General features: G+C 43.3%; 1 protein-coding gene across 16 annotated transcripts in view; it reads left to right on the top strand.

Annotated features, from left to right (window-relative positions):
• Positions 1 to 18,527, top strand: part of PRRC2C (proline rich coiled-coil 2C) — a 75,302-nt gene extending 56,775 nt beyond the window's left edge. For 5 of the 16 annotated variants that reach the window (XM_054832933.1, XM_054832941.1, XM_054832943.1 and 2 more), the window contains 12 exons: positions 2,211 to 2,421; positions 3,353 to 3,556; positions 4,247 to 4,368; positions 4,953 to 5,089; positions 7,072 to 7,306; positions 7,754 to 7,876; positions 9,336 to 9,554; positions 10,385 to 10,459; positions 11,560 to 11,663; positions 13,452 to 13,578; positions 14,572 to 14,808; positions 17,050 to 18,527. In XM_054832933.1, coding sequence (XP_054688908.1) covers positions 2,211 to 2,421; positions 3,353 to 3,556; positions 4,247 to 4,368; positions 4,953 to 5,089; positions 7,072 to 7,306; positions 7,754 to 7,876; positions 9,336 to 9,554; positions 10,385 to 10,459; positions 11,560 to 11,663; positions 13,452 to 13,578; positions 14,572 to 14,808; positions 17,050 to 17,310 — 2,055 coding nt within the window. In that variant the 3' untranslated portion in view covers positions 17,311 to 18,527. The remainder of the gene's footprint in view (positions 1 to 2,210; positions 2,422 to 3,352; positions 3,557 to 4,246; positions 4,369 to 4,952; positions 5,090 to 7,071; positions 7,307 to 7,753; positions 7,877 to 9,335; positions 9,555 to 10,384; positions 10,460 to 11,559; positions 11,664 to 13,451; positions 13,579 to 14,571; positions 14,809 to 17,049) is intronic. The other 11 variants (XM_054832936.1, XM_054832942.1, XM_054832948.1 and 8 more) reach the window with 9 other exon arrangements.
• Positions 18,528 to 21,762: the final 3,235 nt, after the last annotated feature.

The following is a 21,762-nucleotide window of genomic DNA, read 5'->3' on the forward strand; positions in this document are numbered from 1 at the left end:
AAGACACCTTTATTAAGGCAGACATTCTCTTAAGGACTTAGCTGATAGGGCTACTGGTAGGTAAGGAGCTGGGCAAAAGAAAGTCCAAAGCAATCTTAAACTGAGCTGCCTGACTTTCTTCCATGTTCTGAGGTTCCATCTAAAATTCCTGTGTAGGCATCTCATCCAGAGTCTGACACATTTTGACTTTCTTTTTCTGATCACTTAAACTTTGGCATACTTAAGGATATGCACATTGGTATTTGTCTCCAGTTAAGTTTTTGGGTACTACATATGGACCATTATTGCAATATGAAGGTCTCAGTCGGTCAATGGTGAAGAGAAAGCTCAAGCAACCGTGATCTCCAACCTGTGCTCTCCTTTTCCCATAACTAAGCAAGCAGTAAAATTAAAGCACTTTACTGAGCCTCACTTAATTTAGAGCCTCTTAACTCCTTCACATCTGGTCTGTAGATGGTGCTGCATAGGCACTTCTAGAGTACCAATCTGTTTTGCATCTTTTTTTCTGGCTTAAGAAGTTAGATTGTTAAGGAGCTCTCTAAAAACAAAGCTGTTAGAAAACTCAGGACTCTGTTATGTCCCCTTTATTGCAAATTGGTAGGGATGTGGGGTGATCTGGGATCTTGGCAGTGGTTGGGTTTGGAAAACAAAATGCAGTATGCAGGCTCTAGCTTTTGCTGTCAATAGTTTCTCCAGGACATCATGAAACTCATTGAATGAAGCCTCTACACCTTTATTCTTCAGACATTTCTTCTCTTTCTTTTAATCCAAAGCAGTACAAGACTGTTACCCTGTCTTACCAGTCCTGTGGTGTTCAGAAAGGAGTCTCTAGTCACTTGTACTCCACATTAAGTGAAATCCTTTCCAGCAGATTAATAATAATTTTTGAAGTTTGCTGTGTCTGCAAGATTCAGGCCCAATTTGGAGGAAAATGTTGTGGAGGGGAAACTGAGCATGATTGCTGGGGAACATGATCTCAAAAAGGAAAATAGGTGACTTACCTCCAAATGATTTAATGTGTAACAAAGTTTCCCTCCTCTTCCTTTACTCTCTTGAGGAATACAGAACCCGCTTTTCATGTGGGTGTGTATTGATCACCTGTTACCCACTTCTTTGGATATTGCTTTGCTTTTTTTTTATCACTTCTGAAGCATCTAGACAAATAACCTAAGTCATGTTTGGTCCGTCCAGACTCTGCCTAACTCGTGTAAAACAGGGCAGGTTGAAAGTGTGACTTCCAGAGACTGCAAGTCCCAGTTAGGGGGCTCTATTGATCCAGGCAAGGAGGTCAGATTTGTTGGTGAATATGTATTTCCCCCTTCATATGCATCATTAAAGACAGCACCTGGCCTTGAGAAGCTTACAGCTGAAGTCTGTAGAGAAGTCCATGGGCTGTGCTTGAGCCTTTGAATTAGTGGGTGTTGTCTGAGCATTAATATTTCCTTTTTAATAGTCCCTCAAAAGTGTCTCAGTTCAAAGATTTGGCATTGCGTGTCTAATGTAGTGATAATTAGATTGTTATTGGGTGCAGTAAAACAATAGTTCTTTACACTTTTGGTGGAAGACAATTGTGTATAAAATACTTAAATTAGTTTCATCTTCCTTGCTGTGCAAGACAAACTTACTATAGAAGTAGAGGAGCATGAAGCATTTTTAGCGTTAATGTAAAGCAGTGTGTACAAGCTGTTTCAGCTCGTGATTGCTTCTTGAACAGCACTTGCTTTGGAAATCTAAACTTGACTACTGTCATGTTTACTGAAATGTGCATTAGATGTTTTTGGTGGTCACTCAGAGTGGATGATTTACCAAGAAAGCAAGGGGCTGTTTCATTTAAATGGCCCAAATGACTTGTAAGTAAAGGACTTCATGGAAATATTTAGAGCGTTTTTACCTTACTTTTGCTCACCATGTCTTTTGCTCTTCATGTCAAACAAAACCAAGCCAAATTAGTGTGAGTGAATTCTCTTTTGAGCATTGAATGTTAAGATGATGAACTGTGCACGTGTGCAGTTGGAACAGATAAGAAGCTCCAACTGAAGGCTGTATGCTTTTTGCATGAACAGAGTTGCACGATGATGGTGACTTTTAAAAAAGGAGGCTCGCATGAAGCCTGAATTGCTTTTTGAACTAAAAAGAACTGTTAAGAGGAAGACTGTTTGACTAGTTGAAACTTCCTAATAGATGAGGAAATTTTGTTTTCTTTTAAATAGATGGAGTCTGCGCGCAAAGCTTGGGAGAATTCCCCAAACATGGGGGAGAAGAGTTCGCCAGTGACCTCAGCGGCATCTCCCATTGCTGGTGGTGGCGGCGGCGGCGGCAGCAGCAACACTGGGCCAAGCAGTGGTACTTACAGCTCTTTCTCTAGTGCATCAATGCCTCCTATTCCTGTGGCCTCAGTTACGCCGACAACTTCGCTATCAGGTACCAGATGTTAAGATTGTAGTAGCCTGTTGTATTGTTCCTTGGTTATGTTTTTTGAGAGATTAGATTCCATTTGGAATTATGTTTAATGCAAAGCTAACGGAAGTTTTATGCTAGTATGAAATGTGGGATCTGAACAGCAGCTTCCCAAATACCTTTTAATTAACAAGAAGATACTTCACCTGTCTTTCTTCAGTCAGCTGAAAAGAATATTAAGATGATATCTCTCTGCCTATGCTACTTATATGGACTTGAAAGTAGTAGGTAAACTTTCCCTCTTGACTGACTTATTGGTTTCATTTTGTTGAGCTGAATGAAGGCAAGCAAGTAGATTTTGGAGCAGATGGTAGTTCTGATATCCAGCTAGTTGCAGTCTTGCTTTTCTGCTCTTGCTTTTGGAGTCAAAGCTTTGACAGCTCATACCAAGACTCCCTCACACTAGGCAGAGCTAATGTCCAGCTGCTCTTCAGAAACAGTGCTGGTTTCCACCTTGGTTCTTTGCAGCAAACAAAATATGCTATATCTGATCAAATCTTCACACCTTGGAGTATTAGCATGTATGCACAAATCTCAGCTGAAGTGCTTGAAAAAGACCTTTCTTTGGAGCCCGGCTCTCAACCATGAGAGGCACAAGCACTGTACATAGCAATGTTTTGTCGCATAACTAATCAAGATGTCTACTTCAGCATTTTTCTATGCTCCTGTACTTGAGAAGGGAGATGTATTATGGTTGCAGCGCTTCCTAAAGTGAACTTAACACAATTGACCTCCCTGTCCATCTTGCGTTGATGAAAACAGCTGCATTAGGTTTCAGTGTTCTTAACTGGTTGTGGCTCTGCTTGCATAGCTGTCCCAAAACTTTGACCACTGAAAGATGAGGCTTTGAAATATCTTTAGCTGGTTTATGATGATTGACTTGCTTCTCTCCTAGGAGCTGGTACATACACAACCTCTTCACTGAGTACGAAGACTGCAAGCACCTCAGACCCTCCCAATATATGTAAAGTGAAACCACAGCAGTTGCAGACAAGCAGCCTAGCTTCTGCCAGTCACTTTTCCCAGCTGAGCTGCATGCCATCCCTCATTGCCCAGCAACAGCAAAGTCCCCAGGTCTATGTGTCTCAGTCTGCAGCAGGTAATAGTGTTTGTGGCTTGGAAGCCACTTGTCTGCTTTTCTGGAGTTCTGAAGCTGGAGAACTGAGTTCAGTTCTGGGTTTATCTTCAGTAAAGGCAGAATGATGGAGACCATTCTGTAAGCAAATATTCACAAATTGTGTCTTTCTCTAAATATGCAAGTTTCTATCAGTAAGTAATAAAGATAATGCTGTTGCTAGTTTTTTGAGGAAAGTAAGCCTGAATCTCTTGATGTACCATTTTTCTGTTGCAGAATGTTAAATCGCTATTTAAGACAAAGAATTGCTTAGTCCGGACTTCTTTCTTGGAAGTGCTACAATAGTTTAGAATCATGGCATTTTTCTTGAAAGAAAAATCTACATTAGTTAACCTAAATTACATGCCAGTATAAAATGTTCTGCCCCTCCTTTCACCCAAACACCTGCTATGGCCAGAATCTGTTGCTCGTCCCCCAAGAATTGCATGGGATTAAAGATGTATATGCAAGACTGATGGATTCTGGGGATGAATTGGAAAAAAATACCAAAGCTAGTTAGGCACCCAGCTTTTCAGTTCTGTTTCTTCTCCCAGTCTCTCTGGTAGCTGTCACTCTGAGAAGTATTGACAGTGGCTGCATGTCTATCTCTTCATGAGAACCTGTCTGGCAGGGAAATGTTTGAAATCGGGTACTAATTGTATTGCTCTTCCTGAGGTACTGCAGCTCAAATCCCAGCATTTTATATGGATACAAGTCATCTATTCAACACCCAACATGCACGTTTGGCACCGCCTTCTCTGGCCCAACAGCAAGGCTTTCAACCAGGGCTTTCTCAGGTATTTGGGGATTTCTTTTTTCTTTTTCCTCCCTCTCTGTCCATATTGCCTTTAAAGCTCTACTAATGAGCTAATGGGAGCAGGGGAGAATGGGATTAAAGACTGCAAAAATGAGGTCATACCTGCCCTTGCTATTTCATTCTGGTCTATGTAGGCAGTGTTTGATCCCTACTGTTCCTGAGAATGAAAGCATTTGTCATGAAAGTTGAGAGAATCAGCTTTCACTCACAAACATACTTTACATAAAAGTACATATTCATGGGAGGTGTTTGTGTGGCCATGTTAGTGCAAGCTTATTCAACTTTTGTAGTACGAAATTGTACGCAATCTTATGTGGTTGTTTTGTACACAAATCTAAATGGTTCATTGTGTTTCTGCTGGTTATTTGCAAGGCAAAGTGTAAAATTCAACTAGAAAGTAACTTTTTGAATGGGAGCAATACCAGCTCTGCATGCAGCCTTGGGATTTGACATTCTTTGTTTACTTCTTAAAATGTCACAAATTCTGGCACACATTTAACTGTAGCTCTTCTATGGGACCTCTGTCCTTGGATAGTTAATGTTTTTTGTTTTTTTTTTATGCAGCCTGCTTCAGTTCAGCAGATCCCCATCCCCATCTATGCACCTCTGCAAGGACAGCATCAAGCTCAGTTGAGTTTAGGAGCAGCACCAGCTGTTTCACAAGCCCAAGAGTTGTTCAATTCCTCTTTACAACCTTATAGGTAGGTCGCGTATGCGAATTTCTTTGCTTTTTGAGTGGCAGAATTTATAGAACTTGCTTCCCTGCAGACTTGTGTTCTGTGCTCAATAGCTGCCTCATCTTCCTGTCTTCCCCAAAAATCTTTCATCTGTCTGGCTGAGAACTCTGTATGCGGATTGTCTGGCTAGTCTGCATGGGCAGATGCAGTTGTGAAATCGTGGGTTCAAAAATTGTGCGTGATATTTGTAACTTTAAGAAACCAGGCTAAAAAGCTGAAAACGTCGGTCTTTCATACTAAGAAAACAGAAAAAGAGGAGTCTGTCCCTTTCATTCAGTAACTTGTGTTTGTTATGTTCTAATCAAACCAATGCTGGAGTCTTGACACTTTGAAATTCTAGTTTGAACCCCATAGGTGGTAGAAACGTAATTTCAGATGCATAGGGTATATTTTAGAATAAATCTTTCCTATTTGCTACAAAAGATAATATAAAGACCTGATAGCCAGACAAATTTCCACTGTAAGCCTTTCCAAAGCTTCCTTACAGTTCCTATCAAAACTGATTCACAGTGCTATAATTCTGACAAATTTTGTTAGTTTCACTTTGAGAAAGTTTCTTTGGAAACGTAGAGGGTTTTGCATGTGCTGTAGAAAAACCTGCTTGTTACAATGTAGAAGGCTGAAGCCACCAAGGGTTTGATTGACTACATGTGTATCCTGACTTTGTGCTTGGCTGACTTTATTGGACCAAATATTGCTTGTCCTGCCACAGCTGACAAAAATTGTTGCAAACAGTTGACTAGTTGCAGGAACACAATCAGTCTGGCACATGGTCCAGATTAAATAAGTGCTTCTGGCTGATGTGATCACACACAAACCCCAGTATTAATAGAGTTTTGGGTTATGCTGTTGATAAGAGTATGAATACTTTTCTGACATCTTTAAAGGTGTAGAGGAGGATAAGCTGTGAGATGTACAGGTTACTGGTTTAAAACAACAGCAACGAAAAAAAAGCTTGTGAAAATGGTTTTGGCTACATTGAAGATGGTCCTCTGCATACATTCTGGAAAAGTTTCTCCATTACTCAGAGTGCAACTGTAAGAATGTTTTGCAATTAAGGAACAGTAGAGAAAAAAGTTAACCTGAGTGTTCTGTCAGGCAAGCACACGGCTGCTATGCTAACAGATTAACAGGGCTAGTGCTGTGCTCACACACAGACCAAGTGATAAAGTGAAAGTGTTTTTATATCAAAAACACTCTGAGCTGAAGAGCTTTGAGAGGGACATTTATTTAAAAACTCTGATTCTTCAGTCTGAAGGTGGCTATTCAGCAGGCTCGTAATGGAAATGTTTGGATAAGTACTTCTGATGGACTAAAACAACCTGTCTGTGGTGCTTTGCTGTACTGAGTTTGGTCTTTGTTTTTTAAACAAACTGCAACTTCCCCATGCTAGTGACAAGGGAATTGGACATCTAGTTAAAATTAAAGGCTGTAGTGTCTGGCTGTGTTACTATTTTGAAGCCAAAGCATTCATTTGGAAACTACAGTTGTCAGCATCCAGTGATTTAACCTGTAAGTATTAAAAGTTGGACTGTGGAGATCTGTGAAGTCAAGAGAACAAAGCAGTTTACTTTATGACTAAATAGAACTACTCAGATGTGGTGCTTCTCCACAGTCTGACCTTATAGCACAGGAACTAAGAACTGGTAGCTTCTGTATGTTACAGTTAAGTTATACAAAAACTATTTTAGCATGCACATCTAAATAGCTAAGCTTACTTTAAGATTTAAATAAAAGGCCTAGTCGGCTTTTCCTGTGGCCTTTAATAGCATCTGTTTTGTTGTGTGCAGAGTAAATAAAATCTACCTTTCTCAGGTGAAAATCTGTTCAGTAGAGCTAAGTGTTCGTTCTAAATCAGTTTAAAGAATATAACGTGTGTTCTTAATTTTTGGTGGCTCTTTGAGCTCTGTCTGCATTTTTAAATAAAATGCTTCAATCTCTTGCAGATCTCAGCAAGCTTTTATGCAAAGTGGTTTGTCTCAGCCATCGCCAGTAGTTCTGTCTGGTACAGCCTTACACAACTTCCCAGCAGTGCAACACCAGGAGCTTGCTAAGGCACAGTCAAACCTAGCGTTTCAACAGACTTCTAATACCCAACCTATTCCTATCTTATATGAACATCAACTTAGTCAAGCTTCAGGACTGGGAGGCTCTCAGCTTATCGATACACACATTCTCCAGGTAGGAAATGCTCTAAAACACAAAACTTCTGCAATGGTTTGATACAAATCAAGTATTGCTTAGCTTGGAAAAAGCGCACCTCTGTGATAATTACTTGGTGGTCAAGGTGGCAGGAAACTTAAGATGCTTGGAAGAGAATGTTCTTTTCATTTCATAAAGGTACATGAGCGTAATCTCTGAACTGAGGATTGTTCCCCAAACTACAGGGCTCCTTGCGCTTCTATTGCTAATTGGAGCTTCAGGTTTAGTTTCTATTATGGTAGATGATAAAGGGCTATTCTACCACTTGCAAATGAGAGCTTTATCACAAGCTGAAATCTTCAGGATGTTAGCTTCCTATGCTGTGGTTTCTGCTGTACTGGTTGAAATACAGAATAATGTGCCATACCGTCTCTGAACTGCTCTCCTAAGTATTCTTCATGTAATGGTGTCTTTTACTTTTCCTAGGCCAGAGCTACCCTCACCCAGGCTTCAAATCTGTACTCTGGGCAAGTTCAACAGCCTGGCCAGAGCAATTTCTACAACACTGCACAGTCTCCCAGTGCTCTCCAGCAGGTAAACTATGGCATGGTAAATTTCCTACATTCTTCTTAAAGGCACGTTCTCGTTGATGGGTTTTGTGGGGTGGGGGCTGAGACAATCTTCAGTTCTTCTAAATTGAAAATTAATAACAGAGGAAAGCTACTGCAGCAGCACTGAAAAACTGAATTGCTGATAAATTGGATGGCCTACAAGTTCATTTTGATCATTTGTCTCTGGCATCTTTCTCTTAAATAGTTCACGTTCCAGTGACAGGCAAAGGTTTAGTTGGCACAGTGGTGTTGGTAATTGATTGAGGCATGTGCTGTCTTTATGGGGGCAGGTGTGAGTGATGGTGGAGAGAACGGCAAACTCCGGGTGCTTAGTGCAGCCTAATTGCTAACACCAAGTCTCTTTTGAGATGAAACCTCAGAACTGCTACATATGTCAACAATATCAAATATGTAGAAAACAAATGAGAAGTCAACAGGTAGATGATCATACAGACAAACAGGACAACCAAGTCAGTAACCAGTAACCCGTGTCAGGGGGTTTGTAAAGTAACTTTTTTTAATTCTGTTGTGACAGATCTGTTAATTTGCTATGTGCAGCATTCCGTCATATTTACAGGACGCTGTCTCGTGTTTTTCATCTTTGGTTAATTTTTTAAGTGGCTTTAAAAAAGAAAAGCTGATACCTAGAAGAGTCTTAAAAAATTGGATCTCATCTGTTGAAATGTAGCATAAAATTTTAAGGACCTTTTAGAAGGGTTAGTGTGTTTAATGCATTCAAGCTTGTCTGCCTCTATACTTTTAATCTATGTCATCCTTCAGAGCAGAACCTTAGTAAGTGTTTCACATCTGGAGAATATATGATTCTTCCACTCACATTCAGAATATAATTTTGCAGGTTGTGGATTGATAATGAGACTAGGAAATGCAGGTCAGGTCACTGCTGTGGTATTTTCACATTTATCGCTACCATTCTGCAGTGTTTTCAGCCCACAGCGCTCCCTGTTAATCCAAATAAGGGACAGGCCGTGGTTGGTTGGGGTTTTTTTAACCTCAGAAATGCTGGCTGTTGTGACTCCCAGAAAGTAAAATTTAGCATTCATCCCAAATAGTGTCCTTATGATGACTAAAATTATTTGAAGTTTTAAAAAATAATAACAATTAAAAAAAAAAAAACCAGCAAAACAACACAAAGCTGGCTGTTACATTCTAGGTTTATTTTCTAATTTGAACTAAACTTATTCTTTTCATACAATGAAATCCTGCTGAGTGATGCTGGAGTTAGTAGCCAGCATGCAGCTTTGTTTCCGAAAAGCTATTAGAACTGATTGTAAACATAGACTAAACAATAAATTCAGTTATTTGCTTGCAACTCTCTGGGAAAATGTATGAACTCATTAAGCTATTTACTTTGAATGTAGCTGAAATCATAGAACTAGTAAAGAAAGTTCAAGAATAGCCCTTGTGTATGTTACTGGTGATTTTGTATTTTTTTCCAGGTGACAGTACCTTTGCCGGGATCACAGATTTCTTTGCCCAACTTTGGATCCACAGCACAGCCACTTATTGCCCTACCCCAATCTTTACAACCACCACTACAGCACACGCCACCTCAAGCGCAGGCTCAAAATCTAAGCAGACCTGCACAAGTAACCCAGCCTTTCAGAGGATTAATCCCAGCAGGAACTCAACACAGCATGATTGCTGCAACTGGAAAGGTAACAATATTGGTAAATCTACAAATTAATACAAAGCACAACTGTGTGCTGTTTTACAGAACCAGCATGGCAACTCACATTGACTCTTGCATCTAAAAACTTGCCTTGACTTTGAAAGGTAGGGAAGGGAAGATAGAAAAGCCAGTCAAGGTTGGTTCCTTAGTGACTGGATCTGTGCATTTTGTGAGGTTTAGCTGAGTTTATTTTGTAGCTAACTTGCTACTAGTCCATTTCCACTGTGGGAATACTTAGCTTGATAATGACTTCATGGACTAGTAGGATATTTCTTGTAGAAGCCATGTAGAAAATAGTACAGAGCCATTGTTAGAGCAGCAGGCAAACATCATTACACTGTCAAGGCTGGCTTCTGATTCTGGTCATGCATGCGTGTGTTGTTTTGTTTCTGGTCTCATACTGGAGCAAGTTGTATGGGATGAAGTCTTTCCAGTGCACCAAATTGGAGTTTTAGGGGCTTCAATGGACTCTGTATCGGCTGTGACCTTAAACCAGAATTAAACTCCACTAATGTTGCTGGGGGTCTGCTTTTCTGAATAGCCAGCAAGGTGCATATTGAGAAAGTAGCATTGTATGCAAGGCAGGACCTTTGATGTGAGGGAGGGCGGGGAAAAAAAAAGAAAAAAGCTGGTCTTGCAGCTGAAGAAAACTCTCCTTGACTGACAGCTCCAGTAAGGAGATAACACTGAAATAGTGCAAGAAATTTGAATACCTAGGAGGGAATTCTGTCCTCTCCTTTATCTGGAGCTGCTGTGGTAATTGCTAATGAAGGGATGTGTGGAGCTGGCTTCCAATCACAAGGTCTTTTGTCTTAGATGGAATCACAGCTTTACAGGCACCTGGGATTTTCGGATAGTGTGCAGCACAACGCAGTTGCAGCATACTTTCAGGTGAGCAGTGGGTGATAACACTGAACACGAACACAGCTAAGCTTTGTCAGATATAGCAAGGTCTTTCCCCAGAGCAGGGAGTAATCTAGCTCTGGAGCTGCACCCGAAATCCTTACAGCTTGGGGCATAGGGTGCTTTTGAGTATAAAATGACCCTACTGTCCCAATAGTTTACAGCTGTGATAAGAAAAATCTCACTCAGTTGTTAATTCCATGTCTTGGACAGTAATGGCAGCCAGAATTCCAGATCACCTAGATGAAGTTTTCATCCTGTCACCCACCAGAGTATAGGGTGGTTATTGCACCATGCAGTTTTCTAGCTTCATAGGATCTGGCCAAAGCTTTTCACCTTTATAAATTTTATAAGCCCATCTTCCAAGCGGCAGTGTGTTTCTTGCTACAGTCATCATTGGAAAATGATCACTCGTTTCAACAAGAAATGAGGAAGAGCTACAGTAGGATGGTGGCCTTTGGTGATTTCCCCCGCCCCATTTTTAGGGTTCCATCATGTTCCTGCTAAGGAAAGTCAGCTTAAAACAGTTTCTCACTTTTAACTGATTTATTGTTGCCATTATGCTTCATGGCTGTGTGTGGAAAGATACTGTTCCAGAGACTAATTTATTCTGTTGAGTGTAGCTGCAAGAGTCATTTAGAGTCCACAGATTTTTTGCATAAATGACAGCTCCATTTTTGCTGTGCTTTTGGTATTTTATAGAATTGGGTTATTTTACGGCACTTTTCAGCACTTTTAGGATTGTGTCTAAATATTTTCATATGGTACCTCAGATGGGGGAGGAAATTTGGTCCATTTTTAGGGCCAAATATGTGAAATGAGTCATGAATCACCTTTCATTATGCAGGAAGATCAAGTTAGAAATCCAGTACCATTTCTGGAAGTGCCAAATAGTGCAGGAAAATTGTACACAGAGGTGCTTATGGTGCTGGGATTGCCCTAATTATCAGCTGTTTTGCAGTCTGTTTTTCACCTACATTTACCTGACCTATTTTCATTGAGAAAAATGTGAGGTAAGCTACCAGTTACTTAGTAAATGGAACTTTTCTTTGAATAAGAACTAACATGTCAATTGGTGTGTTTTTCAGATATCAGAAATGGACCTGAAGGCCTTTGGAGGTGGCATTGATGTTAAACCTGGAACCCCACCGGTTACTGGTAGAAGTACTACTCCAACCTCCAGTCCCTTCCGGTAAATCTTTCTTAAGCTCAAAATTCCTTGAAATCAGAGCTAGAAAATATACCTAGTCATGCATGATCAGCCAGTTCTGAAAGGTATGAGGTGAAGGGCTATTAATGTAAAATACAATGCTTAATCTTAGCTTAAAAGCAGCATTCCAGTAAGTCATCAGATCTGCTATAGTTCACCAGAAGTACATAGCTCTGAAATAAAATGTTAAAAATATTTTTTTTTTGTTAAAACCAAACCAGTCATGTAAAATGACCTGGGATTAGACCAGGAAAGCACAGAAGTGACAGGGAAGATGTGCTTTGGGGTAAAATTCTAAGACAGCTTCTTATCTGCAGTGCTCAAAGTAAAAACACATAAAGGCTTACATCTCAGTTGTGGCAACAATTCTATTAGAAAATTAAGAATTGGTGCAAAATCTGTAAGCTTCTCACAAGTGAAATTGGTAAGCTGTTTGCAGGTTTGCTTGGTTAGTTGACAGAACTAACAGTCTTGCTCATATGCAGTTGCACTTCATGGTAAACCTGTTGAGCTGCATGTGGGTGAAGTTGCTTAGTGGGCTGAAGGAACTTGAAAATGGAACTTTGCTACAAGGTAGTTTTGTTCTTGAAAGCTGTGTTCCTGTGCATAGTAACTATATTTGGTGGCTTTCACTGCGGCAGACTGACAGTGTTCAGGCTTTTCTAGCAAGCAGAAATGAGAGTTTGAACTCAATGCTGAAATCGTGCCTCCAGTACTTCACCTAAGAAAAAAGTGAAGGGATGAGGAAAAAGAAACTTGAATTTGCAAGCTTGTCAGCATTTAGGACAATTGACTCAAGGGTGTGTGTGTATATATATATATCTTAGAGATTCTACACAAGATGTCTCTTCTCCTAGCAACCAAAGCAGGGCTTATCGTAAGCTTTTGCTCTTAAGTGTAGAGGTACTGAGAAGCTCGACAAAAGGTCTCAAGAGTTCAAAGTGAAGACTAAACAAAGACTTCTTTAAACTTACAAAATATTGGTGTGTATTGAGTTTAGCTGGCTTCCTTGCCACTGGTGTCCCATGGCTCGTTTTACGTTAAGTAAGTGTATCATCCGCACATCCTGCACAAGAGCTCTCTGCAAATCAAACTCCATTTCCTAAAGAAGGCTGTTCACACTTTTCTCTTTCTCCAACGGCTGTTTGGGGCTCTTCTCCCAGATAAATTTTGAGGCTTCATTTAATTCATGGTGATTCAACACCTCTTCAAAGTTTTAATGGAGGGTCATGTTCTCAGCCAAATAGAATAGGAGAAGAGTGTTTTCTGTGAATTCTGGAAATCTGTTCAAATGCATTTTGAAACATTTTTGACGACAAGTCAGAGTGGAAGCAGCTGCGCATCGCAGCTTCTGTCGCACGTGCTTAACACCTGTTGTGACAAGCTCTGAACTCGACACGATAGAGCAAACAGTGTAAAGGGGTAGGACTGAACATAAAGATAGCAGGGGTGGGAAGGGGAACCCACTTTTAACATCATTATTTGGGTTACGAATACTTTGGGGAAAGGTCACTTTCATACAGACTTTATGCTGGAATCTTTCCATATCCTAAATATCTCTGATAATGGTTTTTCTTTGTGTTCTTAACTTCTGAGTTTGTTTGCATTTGAAACCGACAGTGGGTCCAGAAGAATATCTGATACCAGCTTCTCTAAGAGATTATTTCCAACACCCCCTCCAATGTTGAATATCTACTGAAGTTGTAACTAAAGGTAGAAGCATGCTTTGGATGAGAGCAGTGTGATTCTAACTGGTGGTCTTGTCTTTAGGGCCAGCTCTACAAGTCCTAACAATCAGTCCAATAAAATGAACAGCATTGTCTACCAGAAGCAGTTTCAGTCAGCAGCTGCTGCTGTAAGAATGACTCAGCCATTTCCTGCACAATTTGCACCACAGGTAGGTAACTGGTGGCTTCCTACAAACAAATCTGTTTTTCTGTGTGACCCGGTGACTCTGAACTCGGCTGTGTTTCCTCAGGCTTTATCATGGGGAGATACAAAATGGAATCCTTAAGATGAAATGGCGTGTGAAAACTGATTTCAAGATCAAAGCCAAAAAAAAAACCCCAACTCTCTGATCTTGCGAACTAGTAGGGTAGATTTTGTGGTATATTTAATTTTGAGAGTTCTCTGCACACTGAGGAATTTAATACAAGTTGTGAATGGTGTAGAACAGACAGTTGTTCTGCTGGCTTCCCCATGCAGCTGTAATGTACCTCATCCTGCAAAAAACAGATCATTTGGTTGGGGAAAGGGAGAAGCTTTGTGTCTCAGAAGGGTCCCAGTGCATATTTTAAATGCTTAAAGACAAAGCAGGTTTGCAGTTGTTTGAGATGCAGCGATGGAGCAGTTCAGGTTGGAAAGGATCTCTGGCGGTCATACAACCCATACAAAGCAGGGCAGATGGCAAAGGGTTTGATTTGCTTCTGGCATTCCAAGGAGCACAGCTTACAAGGGTGGTGCATCCCTGTTACAGGCTGCTAGGGAAACGTAGCCTCTGTAAAAACGTAGGATATTTCTGTCTTCCAGCATTTGGAGTGTTTGACTGCAGGACTTGAGATTTGCTTTTTGGATTGCCACTAGCAGAAACTATTCTAGCCTTTCCAGGGCTGCCTTTCATTAGTGACTCCTCCACTGCCTTGCGTGGGTCTTCTCCCTTATTACATGCTGGTTTTGAGTTGTTAGTACTACTTTCAGGCACAGCAGCACTACAGGGCTGGTTTTTTTGAAGTTCAAGCATGGCCTCTCTTAAGATAAAAGCCTATTTTCTTGACATCAGTTTGACAGCAGAGCAGCAACTTTTTCCCCTTTAAGATAATGCCAACGTGCAATCTAGTTGGCAATTTTCTAATTGCAAAATGTCTCTTTTTGTTGTTTTTCCCCCACTTAGATCCTCTCTCAGCCTAACCTGCTCCCTCCATTGGTAAGAGCCCCATATACTAACACCTTCCCAGCGCCTGTTCAGAGGCTGCCAATAGTACTGCATAGTCAGATGCCGTCTCAGATGACCACAGGCCCTGTGAGCCACCCTCATTTACCACGTGTGGCCAGAGGTCTTTGTGGATCGGTGTCTGGAGCCAGAGGCAATCAGGCCCAGGCTGCGATGAAGGCTGAACGAGACGTGAAGGTTAGTATTTGAACAGCGGTGCTGTTAACACCACTTCAGTCTTGACAGCTTGTAAGGCAGGAATGTGTCTGCAAATCGTGTCTTAATTAAAATGCCTCTGGACTCAAGCTGGTAGCTGGGCCTTTAACAGCTGAACACAGACCTTCTCTAAGCCCTGGGGGTTTTTTAATAAGAACTTTAAACTAAAAAATTTGTAGGGAGCTTCCTTTCTCAAGTGGTCTTGTGGTCAGCAGTTGTGAAGCTGCCACTGCTGTCAAAGGCAATCTGACAACTAGGTTTCAAGAGCCTGATTTTTTTTGAATGAGTGATGAAGCCTACAAACCTGGCTGTTAGCTATCATTTCACATCTGCCTCCGCAGCTCTGAGCAGCAGTACGAACCCTCCTGTTCCAGCCAGCCTTGCTCCTTAGTGATTCTGGAGATTTATTTCTCGGTGGTTTGAAATGCCTGTGGTGAATACTCTGTGGTAGAATGCAGTAATACGGTACACTTCACGGAAGAGGTGGCTGCGTTTCAGTAGCAGTAGATGAGCGTCATCTAACTTGTTATAGCACTTTGGGACCCTTCAGGTTGAGGCAAACTCTTCTTACCAGGGCAGGACTGCAACATGGGGTGTCTGTGTAGGGACACCGTTGTACACTTAGCCTGTTTTCTGCAGAGTAAGTTCCTTGTACAAATAGACAGTCCTAAGGAGCAACTTCATCTACTGTCATTCGCTGTAACCCATACATTGAGGTGCAAAAGCAAAAGGGTGTGTTTTTCCTGGTTATGTCTGGTTGTAGGAGAATTAATTACCCCTTAAATTCTAGGTATTTGGTCCATTTAGTTTTCTACCAACAGTTTATGCTAGCTATAGACCTACCAGGTGATGCTTAGTATATTGTCTTGAGTCTGTATTATGAATTGAATCTAGCCAGTCATAGCAAATACTAATACGCAGTCCTGGTTGTCTGAAGCTCCCTGCAAAGACTGTTCAGAAGAATGTGAGTTATTCTGTCACGCTTGGTTACTTGTGATCAAGTCATCCAGCCTTCTAGCCTTAACCTCAGGGGATGGCTGAAATCTATGCAAAAGATTTCAGGTGTCCGTCTGGCTCCAGTAAAATCCGACAGTCCTGCACACCAGAGTTCACAGGTTTGTTTTTTGTTGCTGGTTGAGTTACTTGGAGCAACTACATGGTATTAAGGCCAAGACCTCTTGTTCCAGTGTTTTGCTGGTTTGTCCCCCCTGTTGTGTCATTGTTGTCCCCCAGCCCCATTTTCTGTAAAAAAGCATAAAATACTTAGAGAGGTACATGGAGGTTTCACGTCTGTATTGTAGCTGGGGTTCCTTGTATTAAGATATGCCTTTTTTTAATTTTAATAAAGGCGTTTGTCTGCATTGGGCTTAATCGTGCAGCTTCCAAAAGATTGAACTCCGAATGCAACTCCTGCTTTGCCCAAGTCTGGGCAGGAAAGCCAAGTGCTTGCTCTGAAGCATCTGCTCTGCACCGTGTTTCACAGACAAATTTACAGTGCAGCGTAAAACTAACAAACAGAGAAGCACAAAGGCTGAATTGCGCAGGCACAAGTCAAGGTTACCGATAGGATTCAGAGGAGGGATTTGAAGGAAGCCAGGTGCTTCCCACTTTGAGAGATAAGGCTTCAGCTTATGTATAACACAACCTTCAACCTGGTTCACTTGCATCCCCATTGCAGACTCTGAAGTCTGTGTCCAGGACAACAGGGGCGAAAAAAATGTGGGTGCTCAGACTAGATTCTGCTGTTGTGATACAGGCCCTGTGCTCAGACCACGTGGCAGGAGAAATGACAGTCAGTGCCGACAGTAGTGTCAGGGCACAGCAGCGCGGAGACACGCGTGCCTTCTGGTCATGTCTGACTTTCACTGAGGTGTGAAGCTTCAGTTTGAGCCTGCTGTAGGCAGCGTTCGTACTTTTTAAGCTCCGCGATAGTAGCGGCATGAAAAGATGTTAGATGATGCTTCAAACTGTTGTCCTTGATCCTCTTTTCTGGGGCAAGGGTTAGGAAGAGCAAAGGAAGCCTAAGCATGATGTTAAGGTACTACTGAGGAGCCAAGCCCAGATGTGGTGACATCTGGGAAGCAACTGGATGGACATTGCCTTTCTAGGAAAGTCTGGCCACCGTGGTCAGTCATTCCTCTTTCGCTTAGGAAATACTTTGTGTGAAATCACTCTTATTCCAATGCCCTCTCTTCAGTAAACATATTTTCTCCCTTTCTTAAGGCAAAGCAGAGAGCAGAGGTACTTCAGTCCACCCAGAGATTCTTTTCTGAGCAGCAGCAGCAGAGCAAACCCATAGGAGGCAAAACACAGAAAGTGGAAGAGAACGGGAGCAAACCCACTGAGGCAATTGCTGACTCTTCAGGAGTCTGCCAGGACAAAACCGAGGAAAAGCCTACCCCTGCGCCTGCTGCGGCAACGAAACCCGTTAGAACTGGACCAATCAAACCTCAGGCAATCAAAACCGAAGAAACAAAATCTTAGAGGCTGTGTTTCTGTGGAGGTGGGGGAAGAGGGGAGGGCGGGTGAGATGACAGCAGCGGGAATTTGTAGCCCAAAGGACGAGACAACAGTCTTCTCTCCCGGCAGGGCTCTGAACGGCGTAAAGGGACGTAGGAGCTATCAGCAGTTACGGATGCAAACTGCTGCGTATCCAACTGAGCTTCTAGGCTCTTTGGGCTTGTACCTTCTCTAACAGCATGAAGGCTGCTTTTGACGCGTGTACGTTCTACATGTGTGCGCGTGTTTTGGCTTACACACCTGTATGTTTCCCAAAGTGGAGGGAAAAAAAAATTTGAGAAATAGTAATGGCGGGGAAGAAGGTGGTTGGGGAGGCATGTTCCTAGCTGACAAGATGAATACTCTTGTTTTCTTCGGGCTCTGATCTTCAGCTGCTATTTATCTTTTTATAAACCCACAAGTATGAGAACATGCAGATCTGAAGATGGTGCTGGGCCAAAGTAACGTGTGTTAATTTTTAGTGACTTGAGCTTCTATCTTGTAATAAACAGAGGGATTCATATAGCTGGCAAAATTGCTTTTGCCACGCGACATCTAACCCAACCTAACACACAGAGTAACGCTGATGATGATGTTGAATTTCCCTCTGAAGGCAGTGCTTTGCTGGCTGCTGCTTCTTGGATGACAATATACTGTACGTAGATCACCATATGAAAACGCTCCTTGGCCACCTGTGTTCTTTACACCCGCTCCCCCCTCAGTCGTTCACCTCTGGAATTGAAAGGTTCATTGCATCAATAGTCAAATTTGTTCTGTTCACCTCTGTCCAGCTATCTTTATATGATGCGAGTGATCTTTAAACGGTTTCCAGCTTATGTCTGTATCCAGCAACGAGCACTTAGAACTGTGCCACGAGAATAAAAGAAACCTTATCGGATTAAAGAGAGTTTTAGCGAAAAGGTGCATTCTTTATATCAGAGCTGCGTCGCACCACCTCCTTGCCCACAGTGTGCTGGAAAGTAGAATCAAGTCAAATTAAATGCCTTTTTAATTGTATCCTCTAGTATTATAGCTGTAGGACAGTACTGTATGATACTTCTGTGAATGTAAGATATCCTGTACCTGCTTATGATATGTAGTAGTGACTGTGCTATACTGGAGCTGTTTTTAATAATGTTATTCTAGAGGGTTTTTTTCCAGACAATGATTGAAAAAGCTAATAAAAAGCACCAGGTACCACATCAGTAGCAGAATTTGCTGTTTTTTTCTGGGATTATTTTTTTTTTTACGTTTTTTTGGAAGGAAGAGTGAGTTGAAAGTCTAATGTGTATAATTTTGTTCAAATGACTGCAGAAGCTGGAAAGGCTGTTGCTGCTATTGATGCCTAGTGAATCGCTATTGGTTATCTTTTTATATAAATATATATATAATTTGAATTTTTGGAAACTTTAGCTGTGATGTCAACTTTGGAAAAAAGTATCCCACTTGTAGTGTGAGTTGGCATTGTACAGAAATTAACAGCCATATTGGTCTAGAAATGTTAAACTTAATTTTTTCCATTTGTACAGGGGTAACGCACTGTATTAAATATGTACGGTCTTATTTACATGGGTTTGATTACAGAAACTAATAAAGTATTCTCTAAATAAAGTATCCGGGTAATCTCATGATTAGCAAAGCGCTGGAGGATGCAAGGAGAGCGCCTGAACATCGCGTGCCAAGCGAAGAGTGGTGTATTACAGCCAGACTTCTAATGCAAAATGGTTTCAATTGGCTTATTTCTGGTTTGATCTCATTCTCCAGCAAAGCTCTCGCAGGACATGGCTTCCATCAAGCTCCAGAAACTGCAGCCATGTGGAGTAAATAAATAAAGGTGCTCTAATCCACCAAGGGGGAGCTGTGGGCAGAAGTAACTGAGTAGGTAACACCACAGGTAAATCGCCTTTTTTTTTTTTACAGGGGCTGTACAAATGCAGCTACAACGAAGGCTCGGGGAAAGGAGCTTGAAGGCAGGGGAAGCGAGTGGTTTGAACTAAAAATGTGCTGTAAATGATGGTTTCAGTGGTAACAGAGTTCTGCTGATGTTTCCCTGGTTTGAGGCTGTCTTCTGGTTCAACTTGGAAGGACCCCCTGAAACTGGGAAATCATTTGCTGGACTGTTCTGGGTTTAAGGAAATGCTGCTGGAAGGATTAATCTTAAATTCTCCAACAAAGCCACTAGAAAAGTCGGACGGGTGTCCTGCAGTCAGCAGTGGGAATACACCAGGCTTTTGGCTATTTCTTGCACTGAGCAGAACAAGGATAATATTTCTACAGAAACTTAATTAAAAGCAAATGCTTCAGCATTTAGTGCACCCAAATAACCCTGTTTTGATGTGTGCTTCCCCAAAACAGCCCCCCACCACCCCGGCTGCCTTTGAGGCCAGTTTGAGCTTTCAGTTGCTGACCCCAGTTCATTGAATATTTTTATGACATTTAACCAGATAACTTGCTCCTGGCCATTTACACTGGAATAGATGTTGCCTTTTTAATTGGAGCAGGATTTGGTGTGTAATCTCTTCTCTAGGACTCTGGTCATCACAAATAATTGTGCTGAATCTCCCATAAATTAGGGAACTATTTTGTTGGGAGAATTCAGGGGTTGTTTTTCTTAATAATGTTCAGTTTGCAAAAAGACGGTCACTTTTCTCAGGAGCAAGAGCAGAAGGGGGTTAATGTGACTGGGGCCAGATCCAGCAGCCCCCTGGGCTCAGGCTGGCTTCTGGCTGGGACGCGGAGGGGAGGGACTCTGCTTGTTTTGCAAAGCCTGTTAAGTAAGGCTGTGTATTCAGCGCTGTTCAGCTCCAGCCCAGCTTTCTGGAAATCCTGTGTACAGTGGCTTGTCTTTGGCGTTGGGGTTTTTTTTGTTGTTTTTTGGGGGTTTTTTTACTCAATTAAGTGATGGACTTCCCAGCCTGAACAGACCCTGGTGCTGGTGGGAATGGCTGGGGCTGTGTGAGAAGCCTTTGGTGCTGCTGGTCCCCGGGGACCTCGCAACAAGCCCTCCTTTTTATGCTCTGAGGAGCTGTGGGGCGAAGGAGGGCTCCTGCCCAGCCTCCCCTCCTCTTTTGGGACAGAAATGCCATTCTCCCGTCCTTGGTGGCAGATTTTCTGTGCGGGTGGCTGCTTGCTGGGCTGCCCCTGGCTGAGTTGGGCCAGCGCTGTGCAGGCAGGGGCTGCCTCCTGCCTGCCTGCCTCTTCCTGGCCCCAGTGGGTGCATGACAGCCCCTGCCTGCTCCTGGGTGACCTCTATAGCTACCTTCACCCCCAGCTTTATAGTCCTGCCTCTTGCCCTGACTTTTGCCTTGTTTCTCTGCACCAGGGCCCAGACAACCGCCTGTCCTGGGTGGGTTTTTGCAGCAGGACAGAGGGACGCTGTGGGGATGAAGCTGCTCCCTGGGGCAGGGCTGTGCACCCATGGTTTCTGAGACCAGGAGACCTGTAATGCACCACAAATTTATTGCCAGCAGCTGTGGTCAGTCACAGGTGGGTCACCCACTTCCCTGTGGTGGGATGAGGTGGGACCCTGCTCAGTGCAGACCTGCTACCTCTTCCTCATACAGCATCCAGCTGGCCGAGATGGTGGGTGTGGGGCTGCGGTCGATGGCGAGGTTGCTGCTGTCCCCCATCAGGAGGGTGGGGAAGGCATCACCCCGGGGCACGGCTTGTGGCACCCTGCGCTCCCTGACGACCAGGGTGCAGCGTGTCACCTGCTGCAGCGTGTAGTTGACACAGGACTGGGTCATGGGGGAGCCATGTGGGGCCCCTGGCTGCTGGTGTGGCACAGGGCCCCCAGCCCTGGAGAAGACGGTGTGGCTCGGGATGCGTCGTTGATCCACCTCGACCAGGCTGGAGCAAACAGGGCAGGCGCAGGGGGCCGGCAGGGTGGCGAGGGCTTGTTGTGGGGCACCGCGGGGCTGCCGGGCCGCACCATGGCAGCTGTGCAGGGCAGGCTGGAGAGACGCCTTCGCTCGTGCTGGCTCACGGTGCACATCCCAGCCCTGCGCCAGGCCTGCCGGGGAGCGAGAAAGGGTCTTTCAGCCTCCTGCCTTGACATGCTGGGCTCCCACTTGCTGCCCACCCTGCAGCCCCAGGTTGGTGCCATCCCACGCCCTCCCCAGCCCATCCCGGTGGTCTGGGAGGGCCCTTCCCTGGTTCCCCCCACTGGACTCACCAGGGTAGCTCTCACCATGGAGGAGGAGCACAGTGCTTTCTGCAGCCGGCACCCACTGCCTTCCCTGCCCGGCACCCCCTTGTCTCCTGCCCTTCTAGAACATGGTCAGTTCTGAGCCAGGGCCCATCCCAGTGGCCTCCTGGCTTCTCTGGTGCCACAGCAGCAAAGTGGGGGCTGCCTCTGTCCCCCCACCTCTCCAGCTCCATGCTGCCTCCTGGCACCAGCCAGCCCAACCTGCAGCCCTGATGCCTGGAGCTCGTTAA

Source organism: Grus americana, chromosome 8, assembly GCF_028858705.1.
Source record: "Grus americana isolate bGruAme1 chromosome 8, bGruAme1.mat, whole genome shotgun sequence".
NCBI lineage: Eukaryota > Metazoa > Chordata > Aves > Gruiformes > Gruidae > Grus > Grus americana.